The sequence below is a fragment of the Heterodontus francisci genome, chromosome 29 (genome assembly GCF_036365525.1).
Source record: "Heterodontus francisci isolate sHetFra1 chromosome 29, sHetFra1.hap1, whole genome shotgun sequence".
Taxonomy (NCBI): Eukaryota; Metazoa; Chordata; class Chondrichthyes; order Heterodontiformes; family Heterodontidae; genus Heterodontus; species Heterodontus francisci.
The window spans coordinates 52,251,033-52,271,350 of NC_090399.1; the positions used below are offsets into that span (position 1 = coordinate 52,251,033).

General features: G+C 47.4%; 1 protein-coding gene across 2 annotated transcripts in view; it reads left to right on the plus strand.

Moving 5' to 3' along the window:
* The first annotated feature begins 7,728 nt into the window (after window positions 1-7,728).
* LOC137346293 (class I histocompatibility antigen, F10 alpha chain-like) overlaps window positions 7,729-20,318 on the plus strand; it is a 49,832-nt gene continuing 37,242 nt past the window's right edge. For both annotated transcript variants that reach the window (XM_068009774.1, XM_068009775.1), the window contains exon 1: window positions 7,729-7,913. In XM_068009774.1, coding sequence (XP_067865875.1) covers window positions 7,862-7,913 — 52 coding nt within the window. In that variant the 5' untranslated portion in view covers window positions 7,729-7,861. The remainder of the gene's footprint in view (window positions 7,914-20,318) is intronic.

Below are 20,318 nucleotides of genomic sequence, written 5' to 3' on the forward strand. Positions count from 1 at the left end.
ATTTTGGTTACAGTGTTTGTTCCACGTACACCATCATGTCATGGATTGTGGAAATGCACAATTATTCATCTCTGCCTTGTGCTCCTTGTATGCTGCTGACCATGTCTGGCCTCCATCGCTGTTTTCTCATTTCTTATCTGTGCTTTGCCTTGATTGCCCTCCATGGCCTCATTGTCAGAGGATGTCTCATGCTCTCATCTTGCAAGGCCTCTCCCTCTGTACTGCGATTTTGTGTAGAACGAGGCACGTAACCCGGCCTGGTGCATATTGAAGGGCTCCACCAGAGCTATTGACGCAGCGGAACCGTACCTTGAGCATACCAAAGGCCTGTTCGCTGGTCACTCGAGTGGAGCTGTGGAAGGCCATGTACCGCTCTTCCACATCATTGCTGGGGTCACTTACTAACGCCAGAAGCCAGGGCATCAATGGTAAACCTTATCCCCAAGAAGCCACCCCTCTAGGCAAGAAGGGCGATTGAGAAACAGTGGCACCTGGGACTGGCGAAATATGTATGAGTCACGGCACCTTCCCAGGAAGTGGCACACACTTGTTGGAAGGCTTTCTGTGGTCGCACACCAGTTGGACTTTTATGGAATGAATCCCCTTTCTGTTTGTGAAGGCAGTTGATTGGTCTGAGGGAGCTTTGGTGGCCACATATGTGCAGTCGATCACACCTTGGACCTGTCTCAAGGCAGCAGGAGCAGGATTTTTAAAAATTCTTTCATGGGATGTGGGTGTCGCTGGCTAGGTCAGCATTTATTGCCCATCACTAATTGCCCTTGAGAAGGTGGTGGTGAGCTGCCTTCTTGAACCGCTGCAGTCCATGTGAGGTAGGTATACCCAAAGTGCTGTTAGGAAGGGAGTTCCAGGATTTTGACCCAGCGACAGTGAAGGAACGCCGATATTGTTCCAAGTCAGGATGGTGTGTGACTTGCAGGGGAACTTGTAGGTGGTGGTGTTCCCATGTATTTGCTGCCCTTGCCCTTCTAGTTGGCAGAGGTCGCGGGTTTGGAAGGTGCTGTTGAAGGAGCCTTGATGCATTGCTGCAGTGTATCTTGTAGATGGTACACACTGCTGCCCCTGTGCATTGGTGGTGGAGGGAGTGAATGTTTGTGGATGGGTTGCCAATCAAGCGGGCTGCTTTGTCCTGGATGGAGTCGAGCTTCTTGAGTGTTGTTGTAGCTGCACCCATCCAGGCAAGTGGAGAGTATTCCATCACACTCCTGACTTGTGACTTGTAAATGGTGGAAACGCTTTGGAGAGTCAGGAGATGAGTTATTCGCCGCAGGATTCCCTGCTTCTGACCTGCTCTTGTAGCCGCAGCATTTATGTGGCTGATGCAGTTCAGTTGCTATTCAATGGTAACCCCCCACGATGTTCATAGTGGGGCATTCAGTGATGGTAATGCCCAGTTCTGAACTTCTGATGGAGGGAAGGTCATTGATGAAGCAACTTAAGATGGTTCGGCCTCGGACATACCCTGAAGTAGTCCTGCAGTGATGTCCTGAGTCTTAGATGATTGACCTCTAACAAACACAACCATCTTCCTTTGCGCTCGCTACGACTCCAACCAGCGGAGTTTTCCCCTGATTCCCATTGACTCCAGTTGTGCTAAGGCGCCTTGATGCCATACTTGGTCAAATGCTGCCTTGATGTCAAGGGCAGTCACTTTCACCTCACCTCTGGAGTTCAGCTCTTTTAACCATGTTTGGATGAAGGCTGAAATGAGGTCAGGAGCAAGTCAGGAGTGCGATGGAATGCTCTCCACTTGCCTGAATGGGCGGAGCTCCAACAACTCTCAAGAAGCTCGACACCATCCAGGACAAAGCAGCCCACTTGTTTGGTACCCCATTCACAAACATTCACTCCCTCCACCACCGATGCACAGTGGCAGCAGTGTGTACCATCTACAAGATGTACTGCAATGCACCAAGGCTCCTTAGACAGCACCTTCCAAATCCGCGACCTCTACCACCTCGACAGACAAGGACAGCAAATGCATGGGAACACCACCACCTGCAAGTTCCCCTCCAAGTCACACAGCATCCTGACTTGGAACTATATCGTCGTTCCTTCATTGTCGCTGGATCAAAATCCTAGAACTCACTTCCTAACAGCACTGTGGGTGTACTTACCCCAAATGGACTGCAGCGGTTCAAGAAGGCAGCTCACCACCAACTTCTCAAGGGCAATTAGGGATGGGCAATAAATGCTGGCCTGGCCAGTGATGCCCACATCCTATAAATGAATAAAAAAAGGCTGAGTGGCCCTGGTGGAATCCAACTGAGCAGCTATTGTTGAGTAAGTGTTGCTTGATAGCACTGTCAATGACACTTTCCATCACTTTACTGCGATCAGGAATAGAATGATGGGGCGGAAATTGACTGGGTTGGATTTGTCCTCCTTTTTGTTGACAGGACACGCCTGGGCAATTTTCCACATTGCTGGGTAGATGTCAGTATTGTACTGGAACAGATTGGCACAGCTAGATCTGGAGCATAAGTCTTCAGTACTATCCGGAATATTGTCAGGGCCCATAGCCTTTGCAGTATCCAGTGCCTCAGTCGTTTCTTGATATCACGTAAAGCGAATCGGTTTGGCTGAAGTCTGGCATCTGTGATGTTGGGGACTTCAGGAGGAGGCCGAGATGGATCATCAACTCGGCACTTCTGGCTGAAGATTATTGCAAATGCTTCAGCTTTGTTTTTTGTACAGATGTGCTGGGCTCCCCCATCATTGAGGAGGGGGATATTTGTGGAGCCACCTCCACCAGTTAGTTGTTTAATTGTCCACCACCATTCACGGCTGGATGTGACAGGACTGCAGAGCTTAGATCTGATCCGTTGGTTGTGGGATCACTTAGCTCTGTCTATCGCATGCTGCTTACGCAGTTTGGCATGCAGATAGCCCTGGGTTGTAGCTTCAACAGGTTGACACCTCACTTTGAGGTATGCCTAGTGCTGCTCCTGGCATGCCCTTCTGCACTCTTCATTGAACCAGGGCTGGTTTCCTGGCTTGACAGTAATGGTAGAGTGGGGGATATGCCGGGCCATGAGGTTACAGATTGTGGTTGAGTACAATTCTGCTGCTGCTGATGGCCCACAGCGCCTCATGGATGCCCAGTTTTGCATTGCTAGATCTGTTCGAAATCTATCCCATTTGGCACAGTGATAGTGCCACACAACACGATGGAGGGTATCCCTAATGTGAAGATGGGACATCGTCTCCACAAGGACTGTGTGGTGGTCTTTTCTTTTGGGCCTCCTTATCTCGAGAGACAATGGATACGAGCCAGGAGGTGGTCAGTGGTTTGTGAAGCAGCGCCTGGAGTGGCTATAAAGGCCAATTCTAGAGTGACAGGCTTTTCCACAGGTGCTGCAGAGAAATTTGTTTGTCGGGGCTGTTGCACAGTTGGCTCTCCCCTTGCGCCTCTGTCTTTTTTCCTGCCAACTACTAAGTCTCTTTGACTCGCCACATTTTAGCCCCGTCTTTATGGCTGCCCGCCAGCTCTGGCGAACGCTGGCAACTGACTCCCACGACTTGTGATCAATGTCACAGGATTTCATGTCGCGTTTGCAGACGTCTTTATAGCGGAGACATGGACGGCCGGTGGGTCTGATACCAGTGGCGAGCTCGCTGTACAATGTGTCTTTGGCGATCCTGCCATCTTCCATGCGGCTCACATGGCCAAGCCATCTCAAGCGCCGCTGACTCAGTAGTGTGTACAAGCTGGGGATGTTGGCCGCCTCGAGGACTTCTGTGTTGGAGATACGGTCCTGCCACCTGATGCCAAGTATTCTCCGGAGGCAGCGAAGATGGAATGAATTGAGACGTCACTCCTACCAATACTGTCATGGACAAATGCATCTCCAGCAGGCAGATTGGTGAGGACGAGGTCAAGTATGTTTTTCCCTCTTGTTGGTTCCTTCACCACCTGCCACACACCCAGTCTAGCAGCTATGTCCTTTAAGACTCAGCCAGCTCGGTCAAGTAGTGGTGCTACCGAGCCACTCTTGGATGGACATTTTGGGAAAGAGCTACAGAGGGGAGGTGAGGAAAAACTTTTACGCAGTGTGTAGCAATGACCATTCGCTGCCCATGATGGAGCTGGAAGTAGGGATGATGAACAATTTCAAAGAAAATTGGATAGGCACTTGAGAGAAATAAACTCACATGGCTACACGGGTCGAGCGGGGGACTAGACAGAGTGGATAGCTCTACAGAGAGCTGGCATGAATTCAGTGGGCTGAATGGCCTCCTTCTGTGCCGTTTTGTCTCCATGACTCCATGATCTTTTGTCTTTTATTCACTGATTTACCCAGTTTACTGTGCACATTTTCTGTCATCCCATTGAATTCAGCGTTACCTAAATCTAGAATCTTAGTTGTTGTTTCATGTTTCTCCTTTTCAAACACTAGGTTGAACTTAATCATATTATTATCGCTATTTGATAAATGTTTATGTACAGTTACACTACTAACTAAAGCTAATGTGGTCTGTCATGTTTTGTTGGTTCTCGGAGATATTGTTTGAGAAAACTATTCCAGACATACTCAAGATATTCACGATCTTTCTAAGATGTATGAGTCACTTTATCCCAATGTGTAAGAAAGTTAAAATCCCCCATTAAAACCACACTGCCTTTCTTACATGCTTGTCTAATCTCAACATTTATACAATCTACAGTTGCTGTCAGGGGTCTATACACAGCTCCTACTGCAGTCAAATACTTTTCTATTTCTTAATTCTACCCATAAAGTCCCCACTGCCTGCTTATTTCACGTTACATCCTCTCTCATCATTGAAGTGATTTCATCCTTAATCACGATGGTGACTCCTCCCACTCTACCATTTTCACTCTCTTTCCTGTCGGCTTTACACCCTGTTACATTCAGTTTCCAGTCCTGGCTTGTCTTGCAGTTATGTCTCATCATGATGAACATGTCATATCTTTCAATATGAACTTCTGCCTGCAATTCATTCAATTTCTTCCTTATACTCTGTGTGTTTGCATAAAAAACACTTATTTGGGTCACACAGCCTGACCTGTTCTTCTGCTCCAATGTTTTACACATATTTTTTCTTATTTCGCTCTCCTACTACAATAACTTTACATCTTCTATTTTCCCTTTACCTGTGGTGCCTAAAGCACAATTTCTGACTGTTAATCTACTCCAATCCTTTTTGTTTGTTTTCAACCCATTATCTCTACATCTATTCCACCTGAACTCCTCCCCAACACTGACTAATTTAAAGTCCTACCCTGTTTATCCCTTCCACTCGGACTCTGGGCCCTGTCCAGTTCAGGCGAAGCCTGTCCTAATGGTACACTCCCTGCCTGTCCCAGTACGGGTGTTCATGTCCCATGAAATGAAACCTTTCTTTCTCACACCACTCCTTCACTCACGTGTTCATCTCCCTAATCTCCTTATCCCTATGCCAATTGTGCTTTAATAGAGCTACTAGTTCCTGGTACTCACCAAACAGGACTTCTTGCCAATTCTTCCCTATGTAGTTATTTCCAACATGGATCACAATGACTGGATCGGCCCCTCCCTCACCAAAATCCATTCATGCGAATTCGAGATGTCCCTTACTCTGGCTCGAAGCAGGCAATAAATGTAGATGCAAGCGGGGTGGTGGGAAAGAGTGACCCCGGAGAGGGGAGTGGGGAAAGAGAGAGAGTGCGACCCCAGGGAGGGGAGTGGGGGAAGAGTGAGAGTGTGACCCCGGGGAGGGGAGTGGGGGAAGAGTGAGAGTGTGACCCTGGGGTGAGCGGAGTGGGGGAAGAGTGAGAGTGCGGCCCCGGGTGAGCGGAGTGGGGGAAGAGTGAGAGTGCGGCCCCGGGATGAGCGGAGTGGGGGAAGAGTGAGAGTGTGACCCCATGGTGGGGAGTGGGAGAAGAGTGAGAGTGTGATCCCAGGGTGGGGGGAGTGGGAGAAGAGTGAGAGTGTGATCCCGGGGTGGGGGGAGTGGGAGAAGAGTGAGTGTGAACCCGGGTGGGGGGAGTGGGAGAAGATTGAGAGTGGGACCCCGGGGTGGGGGGAGTGGGAGAAGATTGAGAGTGGGACCCTGTTGTGAGGGGAGTGGGAGAAGAGTGAGAGTGTGATCCCGGGGTTGGGGGAGTGGGAGAAGAGTATGAGTGCGACCCCGGGGTGGGGGGAGTGGGGGAAGAGTGAGAGTGTGACCCCGGGTTGGGGAGAGTGGGAGAAGAGTGAGAGTGTGATCCCGGGGTGGAGGGAGTGGGAGAAGAGTGAGAGTGTGACCCCGGGGTGGGGGGAGTGGGGGAAGAGTGAGAGTGTGACCCCGGGTTGGGGAGAGTGGGAGAAGAGTGAGAGTGTGATCCCGGGGTGGGGGGAGTGGGAGAAGAGTGAGAGTGTGATCCCGGGGTGGGGGGAGTGGGAGAAGAGTGATAGTGTGACCCCGGGGTGGGGAGAGTGGGAGAAGAGTGAGAGTGTGATCCCGGGGTGGGGGGAGTGGGAGAAGAGTAATAGTGGGACCCCGGGGAGGGGAGAGTGGGAGAAGAGTGAGAGTGTGATCCCGGGGTGGGAGGAGTGGGAGAAGTGGGAGAAGAGTATGAGTGCAACCCCGGTGTGAGGGGAGTGGGGGAAGAGTGAGAGTGTGATCCCGGGGTGGGGGGAGTGGGAGAAGTGGGAGAAGAGTATGAGTGCAACCCCGGTGTGAGGGGAGTGGGGGAAGAGTGAGAGTGTGACCCCGGGGAGGGGAGAGTGGGAGAAGAATGAGAGTGTGACCCCGGGGAGGGGAGAATGGGAGAAGAATGAGAGTGTGACCCTGGGGTGGGGGGAGTGGGGGAAGAGTGAGAGTGTGACCCCGGGGAGGGGAGAGTGGGAGAAGAATGAGAGTGTGACCCCGGGGAGGGGAGAATGGGAGAAGAATGAGAGTGTGACCCTGGGGTGGGGGGAGTGGGGGAAGAGTGAGAGTGTGACCCCGGGGAGGGGAGAGTGGGAGAAGAATGAGAGTGTGACCCTGGGGTGGGGGGAGTGGGGGAAGAGTGAGAGTGTGACCCTGGGGTGGGGGGAGTGGGGGAAGAGTGAGAGTGTGACCCCGGTGTGAGGGGAGTGGGGGAAGAGTGAGAGTGTGACCCCGGGGTGGGGGGAGTGGGGGAAGAGTGAGAGTGCAGTCCCAGGGGAAGTGGAGGGGAGCGGGGTTTCGGGAGTCATGAGTGGGAATGCAGCCGCAGGGTGTGGGGGCAAAGTTAATATATTTTGCATTTACAATTGTGTGATTTTTTGTGCGAGTTCTATCAGTTTTGAGTAATTTACACTGAAACATCCAGTAGTCCTGGGCAGAAACTCTACATCAATGAGTTTACTGTGAGGGGGAAGCCCAGGATCCCAGTGTCTCCCCCTTTGTGATGGTCACTATATTAAAGGTGGTTTATAACTGTAACTTGTTGTGGTATAACTCCAGTCTGACCAGAGACAGTTTAACAGTTCCCAGTGGGAGTGGGACCAGTGTCAGTGTGTTTACTGTGAGGGGGTGGGGGGAGCCCAGGGTCCCAGTGTCTCCTCTTTTTACACTGGAGCTGGTCATGAGACCTGTTCAATCTCACTCTGAGTTTCTGTTTCAGTCTGAAACTCAATCTGCCTGTATTCTGCTTCCTAGTAACTGGGAAGGAGGACTCTTTCTTTATCCCTTTCATTGGATATTTTTCAGTGTATTGACCAATCATCCACCAACTCATTCAACAGTTTATGTTCAGGAAATGATCAAAGTTCAAGTTCGACAGTAAGATCAAGTCTTGATGGATTTGTTGTGTTACCAGACTATGAACAGTAGTTGTGTCCCTCTCATGTTTTTTTCCCAGTCACTGATTGAATAGGGACAGTGGATTCCCAGAATGTTACTGATTCTTTTCTCCATATCCCTGTGTTTTTCCTGGGTCTATCCCGGTAAGTACAGGATTCAGCTTTCTATTCTCACTCTCTTGTCACTCTCATTTCTCCAGCTCAGATCCTAAGCAGGAAACTTCCTGGGATTTTACTGGGAGTAGGAGTGTCAGTGTCTGCAGGCAAAGTGTGTCGCAATGTTGTACTGACAGGCCTTTGTGTCTCTCTCTCTTTCTCACTCCCCGTGTGTGTGTCTCTCTCACTCCCCGTGTGTGTGTCTCTCTCACTCCCTGTGTGTGTGTCTTTCTCGTTCCCTCTGTGTGTGTCTGTCTCTCTCTCTCTCTCACTCCCTGTGTGTGTGTGTGTGTGTGTCTTTCATAAGAACATAAGAACTAGGAGCAGGAGTAGGCAATTCAGCCCCTCGAGCCTGCTCCACCATTCAATACGATCATGGCTGATCTCATCTCGGCCTCAACTCCACTTTCCTGCCCGTTCTCCATAACCCTTCAACCCATTACTAATTAAAAACTTGTCTATCTCCTCCTTAAATTTACTCAATGTCCCGGCATCCACCGCACTCTGGGGTAGTGAATTCCACAGACTCACGACCCTTTGAGAGAAGTAATTTCTCCTCATCTCTGTTTTAAATCCCCTTATCCTAAAACTATGACCTCTCGTACACTCCCTGTGTGTGTCTGTCTCTCTCACTCCCAGTGTCTGTATGTGTGTGTCTCTCACTTTCTCTGTATGTGTGTGTCTCTCACTCCCTGTGTGTGTTTCTCTCACTCCCAGTGTCCGTATATGTGAGTCTCTCACTCCCTGTGTGTGTATATGTCTCTTTCACTCCGTGTGTGTGTGTGTGTCTCTCTCTCACTCTGTGTATGTGTGCCCCTCTCTCACTCCCTGTGTGTGTGTCTCTCACTCCCTGTGTATGTGTGTGTGTCTGTCTCTCACTCCCTGTGTGTGTCTCTCTCTCTCTCACTCACTTTCTGTGTATGTGTGTGTCTGTCTCTCACTCCCTGTGTCTCACTCCCTGTGTGTGTATATGTCTCCTTCACTCCCTGTGTGGGTCTCACACTGTGTGTGTGTGCATGTGTTGTGTCTCTCACTGACTGTGTGTGAGCGCGTGTGTCTCACTCCCTGTGTGTGTGTATGTCTTTAACTTCCTGTGTGTGTGTCCCTCTCTCACCTCATGTGTGTGTGTGTATATCTCTCCCTGTATGTGTGTCTCTCGCTCACTCCGTGTGTGTCTCTCTCACTCCCTGTGCATGCATGCATGTGCCTTTCACTTCCTCCGTGTGTCTCTCACTCCCTGTGTGTGTCTGTCTCTCCTTATCACTCCCTGTATGTGTGTGGGTCTCTCATTCCCTGTGTGTGTCTTTCTCTCACCCGCTGTGTGTGTGTGTCTCTCTCTCACTCCTTGTGTGTGTGCCTCTCTCTCTCTCACTCCCTGTATGTATGTGTGTGTCTCTCACTCCCTGTGTATGTGTGTGCATGTGTGTGTCTCTGTCTCACACTCCCTATGTGTGTGTGTCTCTCTCTCACACACTCATTCCCTGTGTGTGTCTCTAACTCCCTCTATGTGTATCTCTCTATCATTCCCTGTGTGTTTGTCTCTATCACTCCCTGTGTGTTTGTCTCTATCACGCCTTGTGTGTTTGTCTCTGTCACTCCCTGTGTGTGCATGTGTGTGTGGGTGTCTCACTTCTGTCTGTGTGTGTCTCTTTCACTTTCCTGTGTCTGCGCGCATGTGTATGTCTCTCTCTGTCTCTCTCACTCCCTGTGTACATGTGGGTGTGTCTCTCTCATTCCATGTGTGTCTCTTTCATTTCCAGTGTGTGTGTGTGTGTGTGTCCAGCAGGCCCTGTGAGTTTGTGTGTGTGTGTCTCACTCCCTGTGAGTATCTGTCTCTCTCTCTCACACACACTCCCTGCCTGCGTTTTTACTGGGATTGGAGGCAAACAAAAGTTTCTTTCTCCCACTGTTTGTTGCCCACAAGATTTAAAATGAGCTGATGGTTTCTGAGTCCCAGCTCCAGGTGTCTGTTTAATGTTTGATCTGAAAGGATTATACATATTGAATTGGCAGCTTCCGGAAACATTTTCTTTTTACCATAAAGAACCTTTCTGGTACCTGCCTGACTGTTGTTTTAAGGTTCATTGTGTTCAGCACTGCTTCCAGCTGCTGTTTGAGATACGGCTGCCTATTCCCTGGTGTGAATGCACTGTCTGGCTTTATTTCATAATTCCTGTCATTGATAATACATAGAGTCATAGAGTTTTACAGCAGAGAAACAGGCCCTTCGGCCCAATGCGCCTGTGCCGACCATCAAGTACCCGTCCTAACTAATCCCATTTCCCCGCACTTGGCCCGTAACCTTGTATGTTATGGCGTTTCAAGTGCTTATCTAAATACTTCTTGAATGTCGTGAGTGTTCCTGCCTCTACCATCGCTTCCGGCAGTGTGTTCCAGATTTCAACCACCCTCTGGGTTAAAAAATTCTTCCTCAACTCCCCTCTAAACCTCCTGCTCATTACTTTTAATCTATGCCCCCTAGTTATTAACCTCTCTGCGAAAGGAAAAAGTTTATTCCCATCTATCCTATTAATACCCCTCATAATTTTGTATACCTCAATCAGGTCCACCCTCAGCCTTCTCTGCTCCAAGGAAAACAACCCCAGCCTAAACAGTCTCTCTTCATAGCTGAAATGCTCCAGCCCAGATAACATCCTGGTGAATCTCCTCTGCACCCTCTCCAGTGCAATCACATCCTTCCTATAGTGTGGTGCCCAGAACTGTACACAGTACTCCAGCTGTGGCCTAACCAATGTTTTATACAGCTCCCGGATCTTATATTCTATGCCTGGCTAATAAAGGCAAGTATCCCATATGCCTTCCTAACTGCCTTTTCTACCTGTGCTGCTGCCTTCAGTGGTCTATGGACAAGTAAACCAAGGTCCCTCTGACCCTTTGTACTCCCTAGGTTCCTACCATCCATTGTATATTCCCTTGCCTTGTTAGACCTCCCAAAGTGCATCACCTCACACTTCTCAGGATTTAACTCCATTTGCCACTGCTCCACCCACCTTACCAGCCCATTTATATCGTCCTGTAGTCTAAGGCTTTCCTCCTCACTATTTACGACACCACCAATTTTCATGTCATCTGCAAATTTACTGCTCATACCTCCTATATTCATGTCGAAATCATTATTGTACACTACAAATCGTAAGGGTCCCAGCACTGATCCCTGTGATACACCACTGGTCACAGGCTTTCAATTGCAAAAACAACCCTCGACCACCACCCTCTGCCTCCTGCCACTAAGCCAATTTTGAATCCAATTTGACATAGAGGATTGATTACTGGAGATCACTGTGTGGATGGGCTTCACTATGGTCAGATATTGGTGTTTGTAAATTTATGTGAATAAAATTGTTTATAGCACAGAAAGAGGCCATTCTCCCAGTTGTGTCTGTGCTGGGCCTCTGAAACAACAATTTACCGAGAGCTACTGCCCACCTTCTCCCCATAGCCCTGCACATTCTTCCTTTTCAGGTAACAATCCGATTCTCTCTTGAATACCTCCATCACACTCTCAGGCAGTCCATTCCAGATCCTAACCAGTCGCTGTCTGAAAATGTTTTCCTCATGTCCCCGTTGCTTCTTTTGCCAATCACCTTAAATCGGTGCCCTCTTGTTCTCAATCCTCCAACCAATGGGAGCAGTCTTTCCCAATTTACTCTGTCCAGATCCCTTATGATTTTGAATATCTCTATTAAATCTCCTCTCAATCTTCTCTTCTCCAAGGGAAACAGTCCCAGCTTCTCCAATCTATCCATGTAAATGAAGTTCCTCATCCCTGGAACCATTCTCGTGAATCTTTTCTGCACTCTCTCTAATGTCTACACATCTTTTCTAAAATGTGTCCCCAGAACTGGACACAATGCTCCAGTTGAGGCTGAACCAGTGTTCTATACAAGTTTAACATAAGTTCCTTGCTTTTTTACCCTATGCTCCTATGTTTTGTGAAGGGAAGGTCATGTCTTACCAACTTAATAGAATTCTTTGAGGAAGTGACAAAGTTGATTGATGAGGGAAGGGCTGTAGATGTCATATACATGGACTTCAGTAAGGCGTTTGATAAGGTTCCCCATGGTAGGCTGATGGAGAAAGCGAAGTTGCATGGGGTCCAAGGTGTACTAGCTAGATGGATAAAGAACTGGCTGGGCCCACAGGAGACAGAGAGTAGCAGTGGAAGGGAGTTTCTCAAAATGGAGACGTGTGACCATTGGTGTTCCACAGGGATCCGTGCTGGGACCACTATTATTTGTGATATACATAAATGATTTGGAGGAAAGTATAGGTGGTCTGATTACCAAGTTTGCAGACGACACTAAGATTGGTGGAGTAGCAGATAGTGAAGGGGACTGTCAGAGAATACAGCAGAATATAGATAGATTGGAGAGTTGGGCAGAGAAATGGCAGATGGAGTTCAATCCGGGCAAATGCGAGGTGATGCATTTTGGAAGATCCAATTCAACAGTGAACTATACAATAAATGGAAAAGTCCTGGAGAAAATTGATGCACAGAGAGATTTGGGTGTTCAGGTCCATTGTTCCCTGAAGGTGGCAACGCAGGTCAATAGAGTGGTCAAGAAGGCATACGGCATGCTTTCCTTCATCGGACGGGGTATTGAGTACAAGAGTTGGCAGGTCATGTTACAGTTGTATAAGACATTGGTTCGGCCACATTTGGAATACTGTGTGCAGTTCTGGTCGCCACATTACCAAAAGGATGTAGATGCTTTGGAGAGGGTGCAGAGGAGGTTCACCAGGATGTTGCCTGGTATGGAAGGCGCTAGCTATGAAGAGAGGTTGAGTAGATTAGGATTATTTTCATTAGAAAGACGGAGGTTGAGGGGGGACCTGATTGAGGTGTACAAAATTATGAGAGGTATAGACAGGGTGGATAGCAAGAAGCTTCTTCCCAGAGTGGGGGATTCAATTACGAGGGGTCACGAGTTCAAAGTGAGAGGGGAAAAGTTTAGGGGGGATATGCGTGGAAATTTCTTTACGCAGAGGGTGGTGGGTGCCTGGAACGCGTTGCCAGCGGAGGTGGTAGACGCGGGCACGATAGCGTCTTTTAAGATGTATCTAGACATACATGAATGGGCAGGAAGCAAAGAGATACAGACCCTTAGAAAATAGGCGACAGGTTTAGATAGAGGATCTGGATCGACGCAGGCTTGGAGGGCCGAAGGGCCTGTTCCTGTGTTGTAATTTTTTTTGTTCTTTGTTTGTAATGAAGCCTAGAATGCTGTGTGCTCTATAAACCACGCTCTCAACTTGTCCTGCCACCTTCAATCACTTATGCACATATAGAGCCAGGTCGCTCTGCTCCTGCACCCTCTTTAGAACTGCACACTTTATTTTATATTGTCTCTCTGTGTCCTTCCTACCAAAAGGAATCATTTCACACTTCTCTGCATTAAATTTCATCTGCCACCTGTCTGCCCATTCCACCAACTTTTCTATGTACGTTTGAAGTTCTACACTATCCTCCTCACAGGTCACAATGTTTACAAGTTTCGTATCATCTGCAAATTTTGAAATTGTGCCCTGTACACCAAGGTCTAGGTCATTAATATACATCAGGAAAAGCAAGGGTCCCAACACTGATCCCTGGGGAACTCCACTACAAACCTTCCTCCAGCCCGAAAAATACCCATTAATGACTACTCTTTGTTTTCTGTCACTCAGCCAATTCCGTATCCATGTTGCTACCGTCCCTTTTATTCCATCAGCTGTAACTTTGCTCAGATGTCTATTGTGTGGCAAAGTATCAAATGCCTTTTGAAAGTCCATGTACACCACATCAACAGTATTGCCCTCATCAACCCTCTCTGTTACCTCTTCAAAAAACTCCAGCAAGTTAGTTAAACATGACTTGCCCTTAACAAATCCATGCTGGTTTTCCTTAATTAACCTGCATTTGTCCAAGTGACTTAATTTTGTCCCAAGTTATTTTTTCTCGAAGCTTCCCACTACAAGAGTTAAACTGACTGGCCTGTAGTTGCTGGGTTTATCTGTACACCCTTTTTTGAGCAAACTTGACTGTAATTTTCCAGTCCTCGATCAGCACCCTTGAATCTAAGGAAGACTGGAAAATTATGGTCAGTGCCTCCGCAATTTCCACTCTCACTTCCCTCAGTATCCTTGGATACATGTCATCTGGTCCTGGTGTCTTATCACCTTTAAGTACAGACAGCCTATCCAGTATGTAGGCAGCCTATCCAATATCCAGGCAGCCTATCCAATAACTTCAACTTATCAATTTTAAACCCTTCAAATGTCTGAATTACCTCCTCTTTCACCATTACCTGTACAGCATCATCTTCCTTGGTAAAGACAGATGCCAAGTATTCACGTCAGCCATGGGCCCTGCCTTTATGTGTAAATCCCCGTTTTGGTCCCAAATCAGCCCCACTCCTTCTTTTACCAACTTTTTACTATTTATATGTCTATCAAAGACTTTTAGATTCCCTTTTATATTAGCTGCCAGTATGAAAATACTCTCTCTTTGCTTCTTTTATTGGCTTTTTCATTTCCCCTCTGAACCTTCCATATTTAGCCTGGTTCTCGGATGTATTATCCACCTGATATCTGGCATAAGTGCACTTTTTCTTCTTCATCTTAATCTCTCTCTTTCATCATTAGTTTAGTAACAGTTTAGAAAACAGCATCCGCCTCTCCAGCGATGAGATTTTTTTCCTTAACGCCAGACGTCACTACGCAACCCGATCAGGTGACCAACATCCCAGCATGCAATTTAAAATTTGGATTTGTTTGCCCTTCTTGGGAATATACCTTGACTGTGCCCGAACTATCTTTTCTTTAAAGGCAGCCCATTGTTCAGTTACTGTTTTGCCTGCCAATCTTTGATTCCAATTTATTTGGCCCAGATCCATTTTTACCCCATTGAAGTTGGCTTCCCCCCAGTGAATTATTCTTACTCTAGATTGTTCCTTGTCATTTTCCATAGTCAACATAAACTCCTTTCCCAACAGCACTGTGTGTGTACCTACCCCACATGGACAACAGTGGTTCAAGAAGGATGTTCACCACCACCTTCTCAAGGGCAATTAGGGATGGGAAATAAATGCTGGCATTGTCAGTGACATCCATATCCATGAACAAATAAAAAAATATAATGATCACTGTCTCCTAATTGTTCCTTTGCTGACACTTGATCCACTTGGCCCACCTCATTCCCAAGAACCAGGTCTAGCAGTGCCTCCTTTCTCATTGGACTGGAAGCATACTGCTGTAGAAAAGTCTCCTGAATACACTCTAGCAGCTCTTGCCCCTCTATATCCTTTACACTACTGCTTTCCAATCTATATTCAGATAATTAAAATCCTCTATTATAACCACTCTATAATTCCTGCACCTTTCCTTGCAAATTTGTCCCTTTACATCTTTTCCACGAGTAGGTGGTCTATAGACTAACTGAGCAATGTAACTGCACCTTTTTTTATTCCTCAGCTCCAGCAAAATAGATTCTGTCCTTGACCCCTTTGGGTCATCCTCTCCCTCCAGCACTGCATTGCTCTCCTTAATCAAAACTGCCACCCCTCCCCCTTCCCTTCCTTTTCTATCTTGCCTGATAACCCTGTAACCAGGAATGTTTAACACCCAGTCCTGTCCTCCTTTGAGCTAGGTGGCTGTTACTGCCAAAACATCATATTTCTATGTGGCTATCTGCGCCTGTAGCTCATCAGTCTTATTTGCCACACTCCGCACATTCACATACATGCATAACCCTAATTCAGACTTTATTACTTTCCCTCTTACTCTGACCCCACCTCATAATTTACTATTTCTTACTGTAATGCAATCTATCTCTCCCAATTCTCTTGCTGTTCCTGTTTTGTATGATCTCCTGATTCCCACACCCCTGCCAAGTTAATTTAAAACTTCCCCAATCGCACTAGCAAATTACCCCACAAGGAAATTTCTCCCAGCTCTGTTCAGGTGCAACCTCTCTGGCCTGTAAAGGTCCAATCTCATCCAGAACAGGTCCCAGTATCCCAGGAATATAAACCCCTCTCTCCTGCACCATCTCTCCAGCCATGCATTCATCTGCGCTATCCTCCTATTTCTATACTCACTTGTGTGTGGTACTGGAAATAATCTGGAGATTACTACTTTTGAGGTCCTGCTTGCTAATTTCTTACCTAGCTCATGAAACACTTTCTCCAGGACCACATCCCTCTTCCCACCTATGTCCTTGATACCAATGTGGACCATGTCTGCTGGCTGTTCACCCTCTCCCCTCAGGGTGCTCAACAATCATTCAGTGACATCATTAGCCCTGGCACCGGGGAGGCAACACATCATTCTGGAGTCACGTCTGCAGCCACAGAAATGCCTGTCTATTCCCCTATCGGATTTCCTATTACTATTGCTCTTTCAGTATTCTTTGTGTCCCCCTGTGCAGCTATGGTGCCATGGCTTTGGCTCTGGCTGCAGTCCCAGATGAACCATCACTCTCATCAGTATTCAGAACTGAATGCCAGTTAGAGAGAGAGACACACTCAGGGCACTCCTACACTAACTGCCTGTTTCTTCATAACTGCCTGATAGTTACCCATTCCCTCTATCCCTGCATATTCTTAAGCTGCGGGGTCACATCATTTATAAACCTGCTGTTCACAAAGCTCTCAACCTCACGGATGCGCAACGGTGACGCCAGCTGTTGCTCTAACCTCCGTAACCAGGAGCTCGAGCTGCTGCAACTGATGACACTTACTGTACATATAGGTATCCAGGGCACAAGTAGTGTCCTGGTGTTCCCACAGAGCACAGGATGTGCACTCCAGAGATCGAAGCAGCCCTGCCATTCCTCTACCTATTAGACAATAAACCTTGGTACCACTAATAAACCTGGGTACCACTAATAAATAGCCGAGTGGAGAGAGAGAGGAAAAAAGAAAAAAATTAAAGGTTAAAAGTACTCACCAACCTGTTTCATAGAAACATAGAAAATAGGAGCAGGAGTAGGTCATTTGGCCCTTCGAGCCTGCTCCACCATGCATTATGATCATGGCTGATCATCCAACTCAGTAACCTGTTCCTGCCTTCGCCCCATACCCTTTGATCCCTTTAGACCCAAGAGCTATATCTAACTCCTTCTTGAAAACATTCAATGTTTTGGCCTCAACTGCTTTCTGTGGTAGCAAATTCCACAGGCTCACCACTCTCTGGGTGAAGAAATTTCTCCTCATCTCAGTCCTGAAAGGTTTACCCTGTATCCTTAGATTATGACCCCTGGTTCTGGACTCCCCCACCATAGGGAACATCCTTCCTGCATCTATCCTGTCAAGTCCTGTTAGAATTTTATAGGTTTCTATGAGTTCCCCCTCACTCTTCTGAACTTCAGCGAATATAATCATAACCGACTCAATCTCTCCTCATATGTCAGTCCCACCATCCCAGGAATCAGTCTGGAAAACCTTCGCTGCACTTCCTCTATAGCAAGAACATCCTTCCTCAGATAAGGAGACCAAAACTGCACACAATATTCCAGGTGTGGCCTCACCAAGGCCCTGTATAATTGCAGCAAGACATCCCTGCTCCTGTACTCGAATCCTCTCGCTATGAAGGCCAACATACCATTTGCTTTTTCTACCGCCTGTTGCACCTGCATGCTTACCTTCAGCGACTGGTGTACGAGAACACCCAGGTCTCACTGCAGATTCCCCTCTCTCAGTTTATAGCCATTCAGATGATAATCTGCTTTCCTGTTTTTGCTACCAAAGTGGATAACCTCACATTTATCCACATTATACTGCATCTGCCATGCATTAGCCCACTCACTCAACTTGTCCAAATCACCCTGAAGCCTCTCTGCATCCTCCTCACAACTCACCCTCCCACCCAGTTTTGTGTCATCTGCAAATTTGGAGATATTAGGTCTGATTAGGGATAGTCAGCATGGCTTTGTGCGTGGGAAATCATGTCTCACAAATTTGATTGGGTTTTTTGAGGAGGTGACCAAGAGGATTGTCGAGGGCAGGGCGATGGACGTTGTCTACATGGACTTTAGCAAGGCCTTTGACAAGGTCCCGCATTGTATGCTGGTCCAGAAGGTTTGAACATATGAGATCCAGGGTGAGCTAGCAAATTGGATACAAAATTGGCTTGGTGATAGGAGGCAGAGGGTGGTAGTGGAGGGTTGTTTTTCAGATTGGAGGCCGGTGACCAGCGGTGTGCCGCAGGGATCGTTGCTGGGCCCTCTGTTGTTTGTCATATATATTAATGACTTGGATGTGAATGTAGGGGGCATGATTAGTAAGTTTGCAGATGACACCAAAATTTGTGGTATATTGGTTAGTGAAGAAGGTTGTCTGAGGTTACAACAGGATATAGATAAACTGGGAAAGTGGGCAATGGATTGGCAAATGGAATTTAACGCAGACAAGTGTAAAGTGATGCATTTTGGGAAGTTAAACCAGGGCAGGACATAAACAGTGAACGGCACCCTGGGGAGTGTTGTTGAGCAGAGAGACCTTGGAGTGCAAGTACATAGTTCCCTGAAAGTGGCAACACAGGTGGACAGGATGGTAAAGAAGGCGTATGGCATGCTTGCCTACATCGGTCAAGGCATTGAGTACAAGAGTTGGGACGTCACGTTACAGTTGTACATAACGTTGGTTAGGCCGCACTTGGAGTACTGTGTGCAGTTCTGGTCACCGCATTACAGGAAAGATGTGATTAAGCTAGAGAGGGTGCAGAAAAGATTCACAAGGATGTTGCCTAGTATAGAGGGCTTGAGTTATTCAGAGAGATTGGAAAGGCTGGGTCTGTTTTCCCTGGAGCGAAGGAGGCTGAGAGGGGACATGATAGAGGTATATAAAATTATGAGAGGCATAGGTAGGGTAGATAGCCAGAGTCTGTTTCCCATGGTAGGGGTGACTAAAACTAGAGGGCATAGATTTAAGGTGAGGGGGTGGAGGTTTAAAGGGGATCAAAGGGGTACATTTTTCACACAAAGAATAGTGGGTATCTGGACTGAGCTGCCTGAGGAGGTGGTGGAGGCAGGAACAGTAGCAACATTTAAGAGGCATCTGGACAGGTACTTGAATGAGCAAGGCATAGAGGGATATGGAATTAATGCAGGCAGGTGGGATTAGTATAGATAGGCATTATGGTCGGTATAGACGCGGTGGACCAAAGGGCCTGTTTCTATGCTGTACGACTCTATGACTCTATTACATTTAGTTCCCTCATCTAAGTCATTAATGTATATTGTGAATAGCTGGGGTCCTAATACTGATGCCTGTGGTACCCCACTAGTCAATGCCTGCCATTCGGAAAAAGACACATTTATTCCTACTCTTTCCTCACTATTGCGTTAATTTCCTCTTTAATCAGCAATGCAACTCCACCGCCTTTTGCTTTTTATCTGTCCTTCCTAAATACTGAATACCCCTGGACGTTCATTTCCCATCCCTGGTCACCCTGCAGCCATGTCTCTGTAATCCCGACTATATCATAACCGTTTACATCTATTTGCGTGATTAATTCATCCACTTAATTGCGAATGCTCCACACATTAAGGCACAAAGCCTTAAGGCTTGTCCTTTTAACATTACTTGTCCCCTTCCCACTATTTTCCACTGTGGCCCTGTTTGATTCTGGCCCTTGATTTCTCTGCCTATCACTTTTCTTATTCCCCTTACTGTTTTTTGTTCTGGTCTTTGATCCCCCCTCCTCTGATTCCTTGCAAAGGTTCCCATCCCCCTGCCATTTTAGTTTAAACCCTCCCCAACCACTCTAGCAAATACTCCCCCTCGGACATCTGTCCCGATCCTGCCCAGGTGTAACCTGTCCAGTTTGTACTGGTCCCACCTCCCCCAGAACTGGTCCCAATATCCCAGGACTCTAAAACCCTCCCCCTCACACCATCTCTTCAGCCACGCATTCATCCGATATATCCTGCTATTTCTACTCTGACTTGCATGTGGCACTGGTAGTAATCCTGAGATCGCTACCTTTGAGGTCCTACTTTTCAACTTACTTCCTGACTCCCTATATTCTGCTTTTAGGACCTCATCCTTTTTTAAAATCTATGTTGTTTGTACCAATGTGTACCACGACCACTGGCTGTTCACCCTCCCCCTTCAGAATGTCCTGTAACCGCTCTGAGACATCCTTAACCCTAGCACCAGGGAGGCAACACATTGTCCTGGAGTCTCTTTTGCAGCCACAGAAATGCCTATCTATTCCCCTTATAATCGAATCTCCTATAACTATTGCATTCCCACACTTTTTACTCCTCCCCTGTGCAGCAGAACCAACCGTGGTGCAACGATTTGGGCTGTTGCTGCTTTCCCCTGAGAGGCCATTCCCCCAACAGTATCCAAAGCAGTATATCTGTTTTGCAGGGGAATAGCCTCAGGA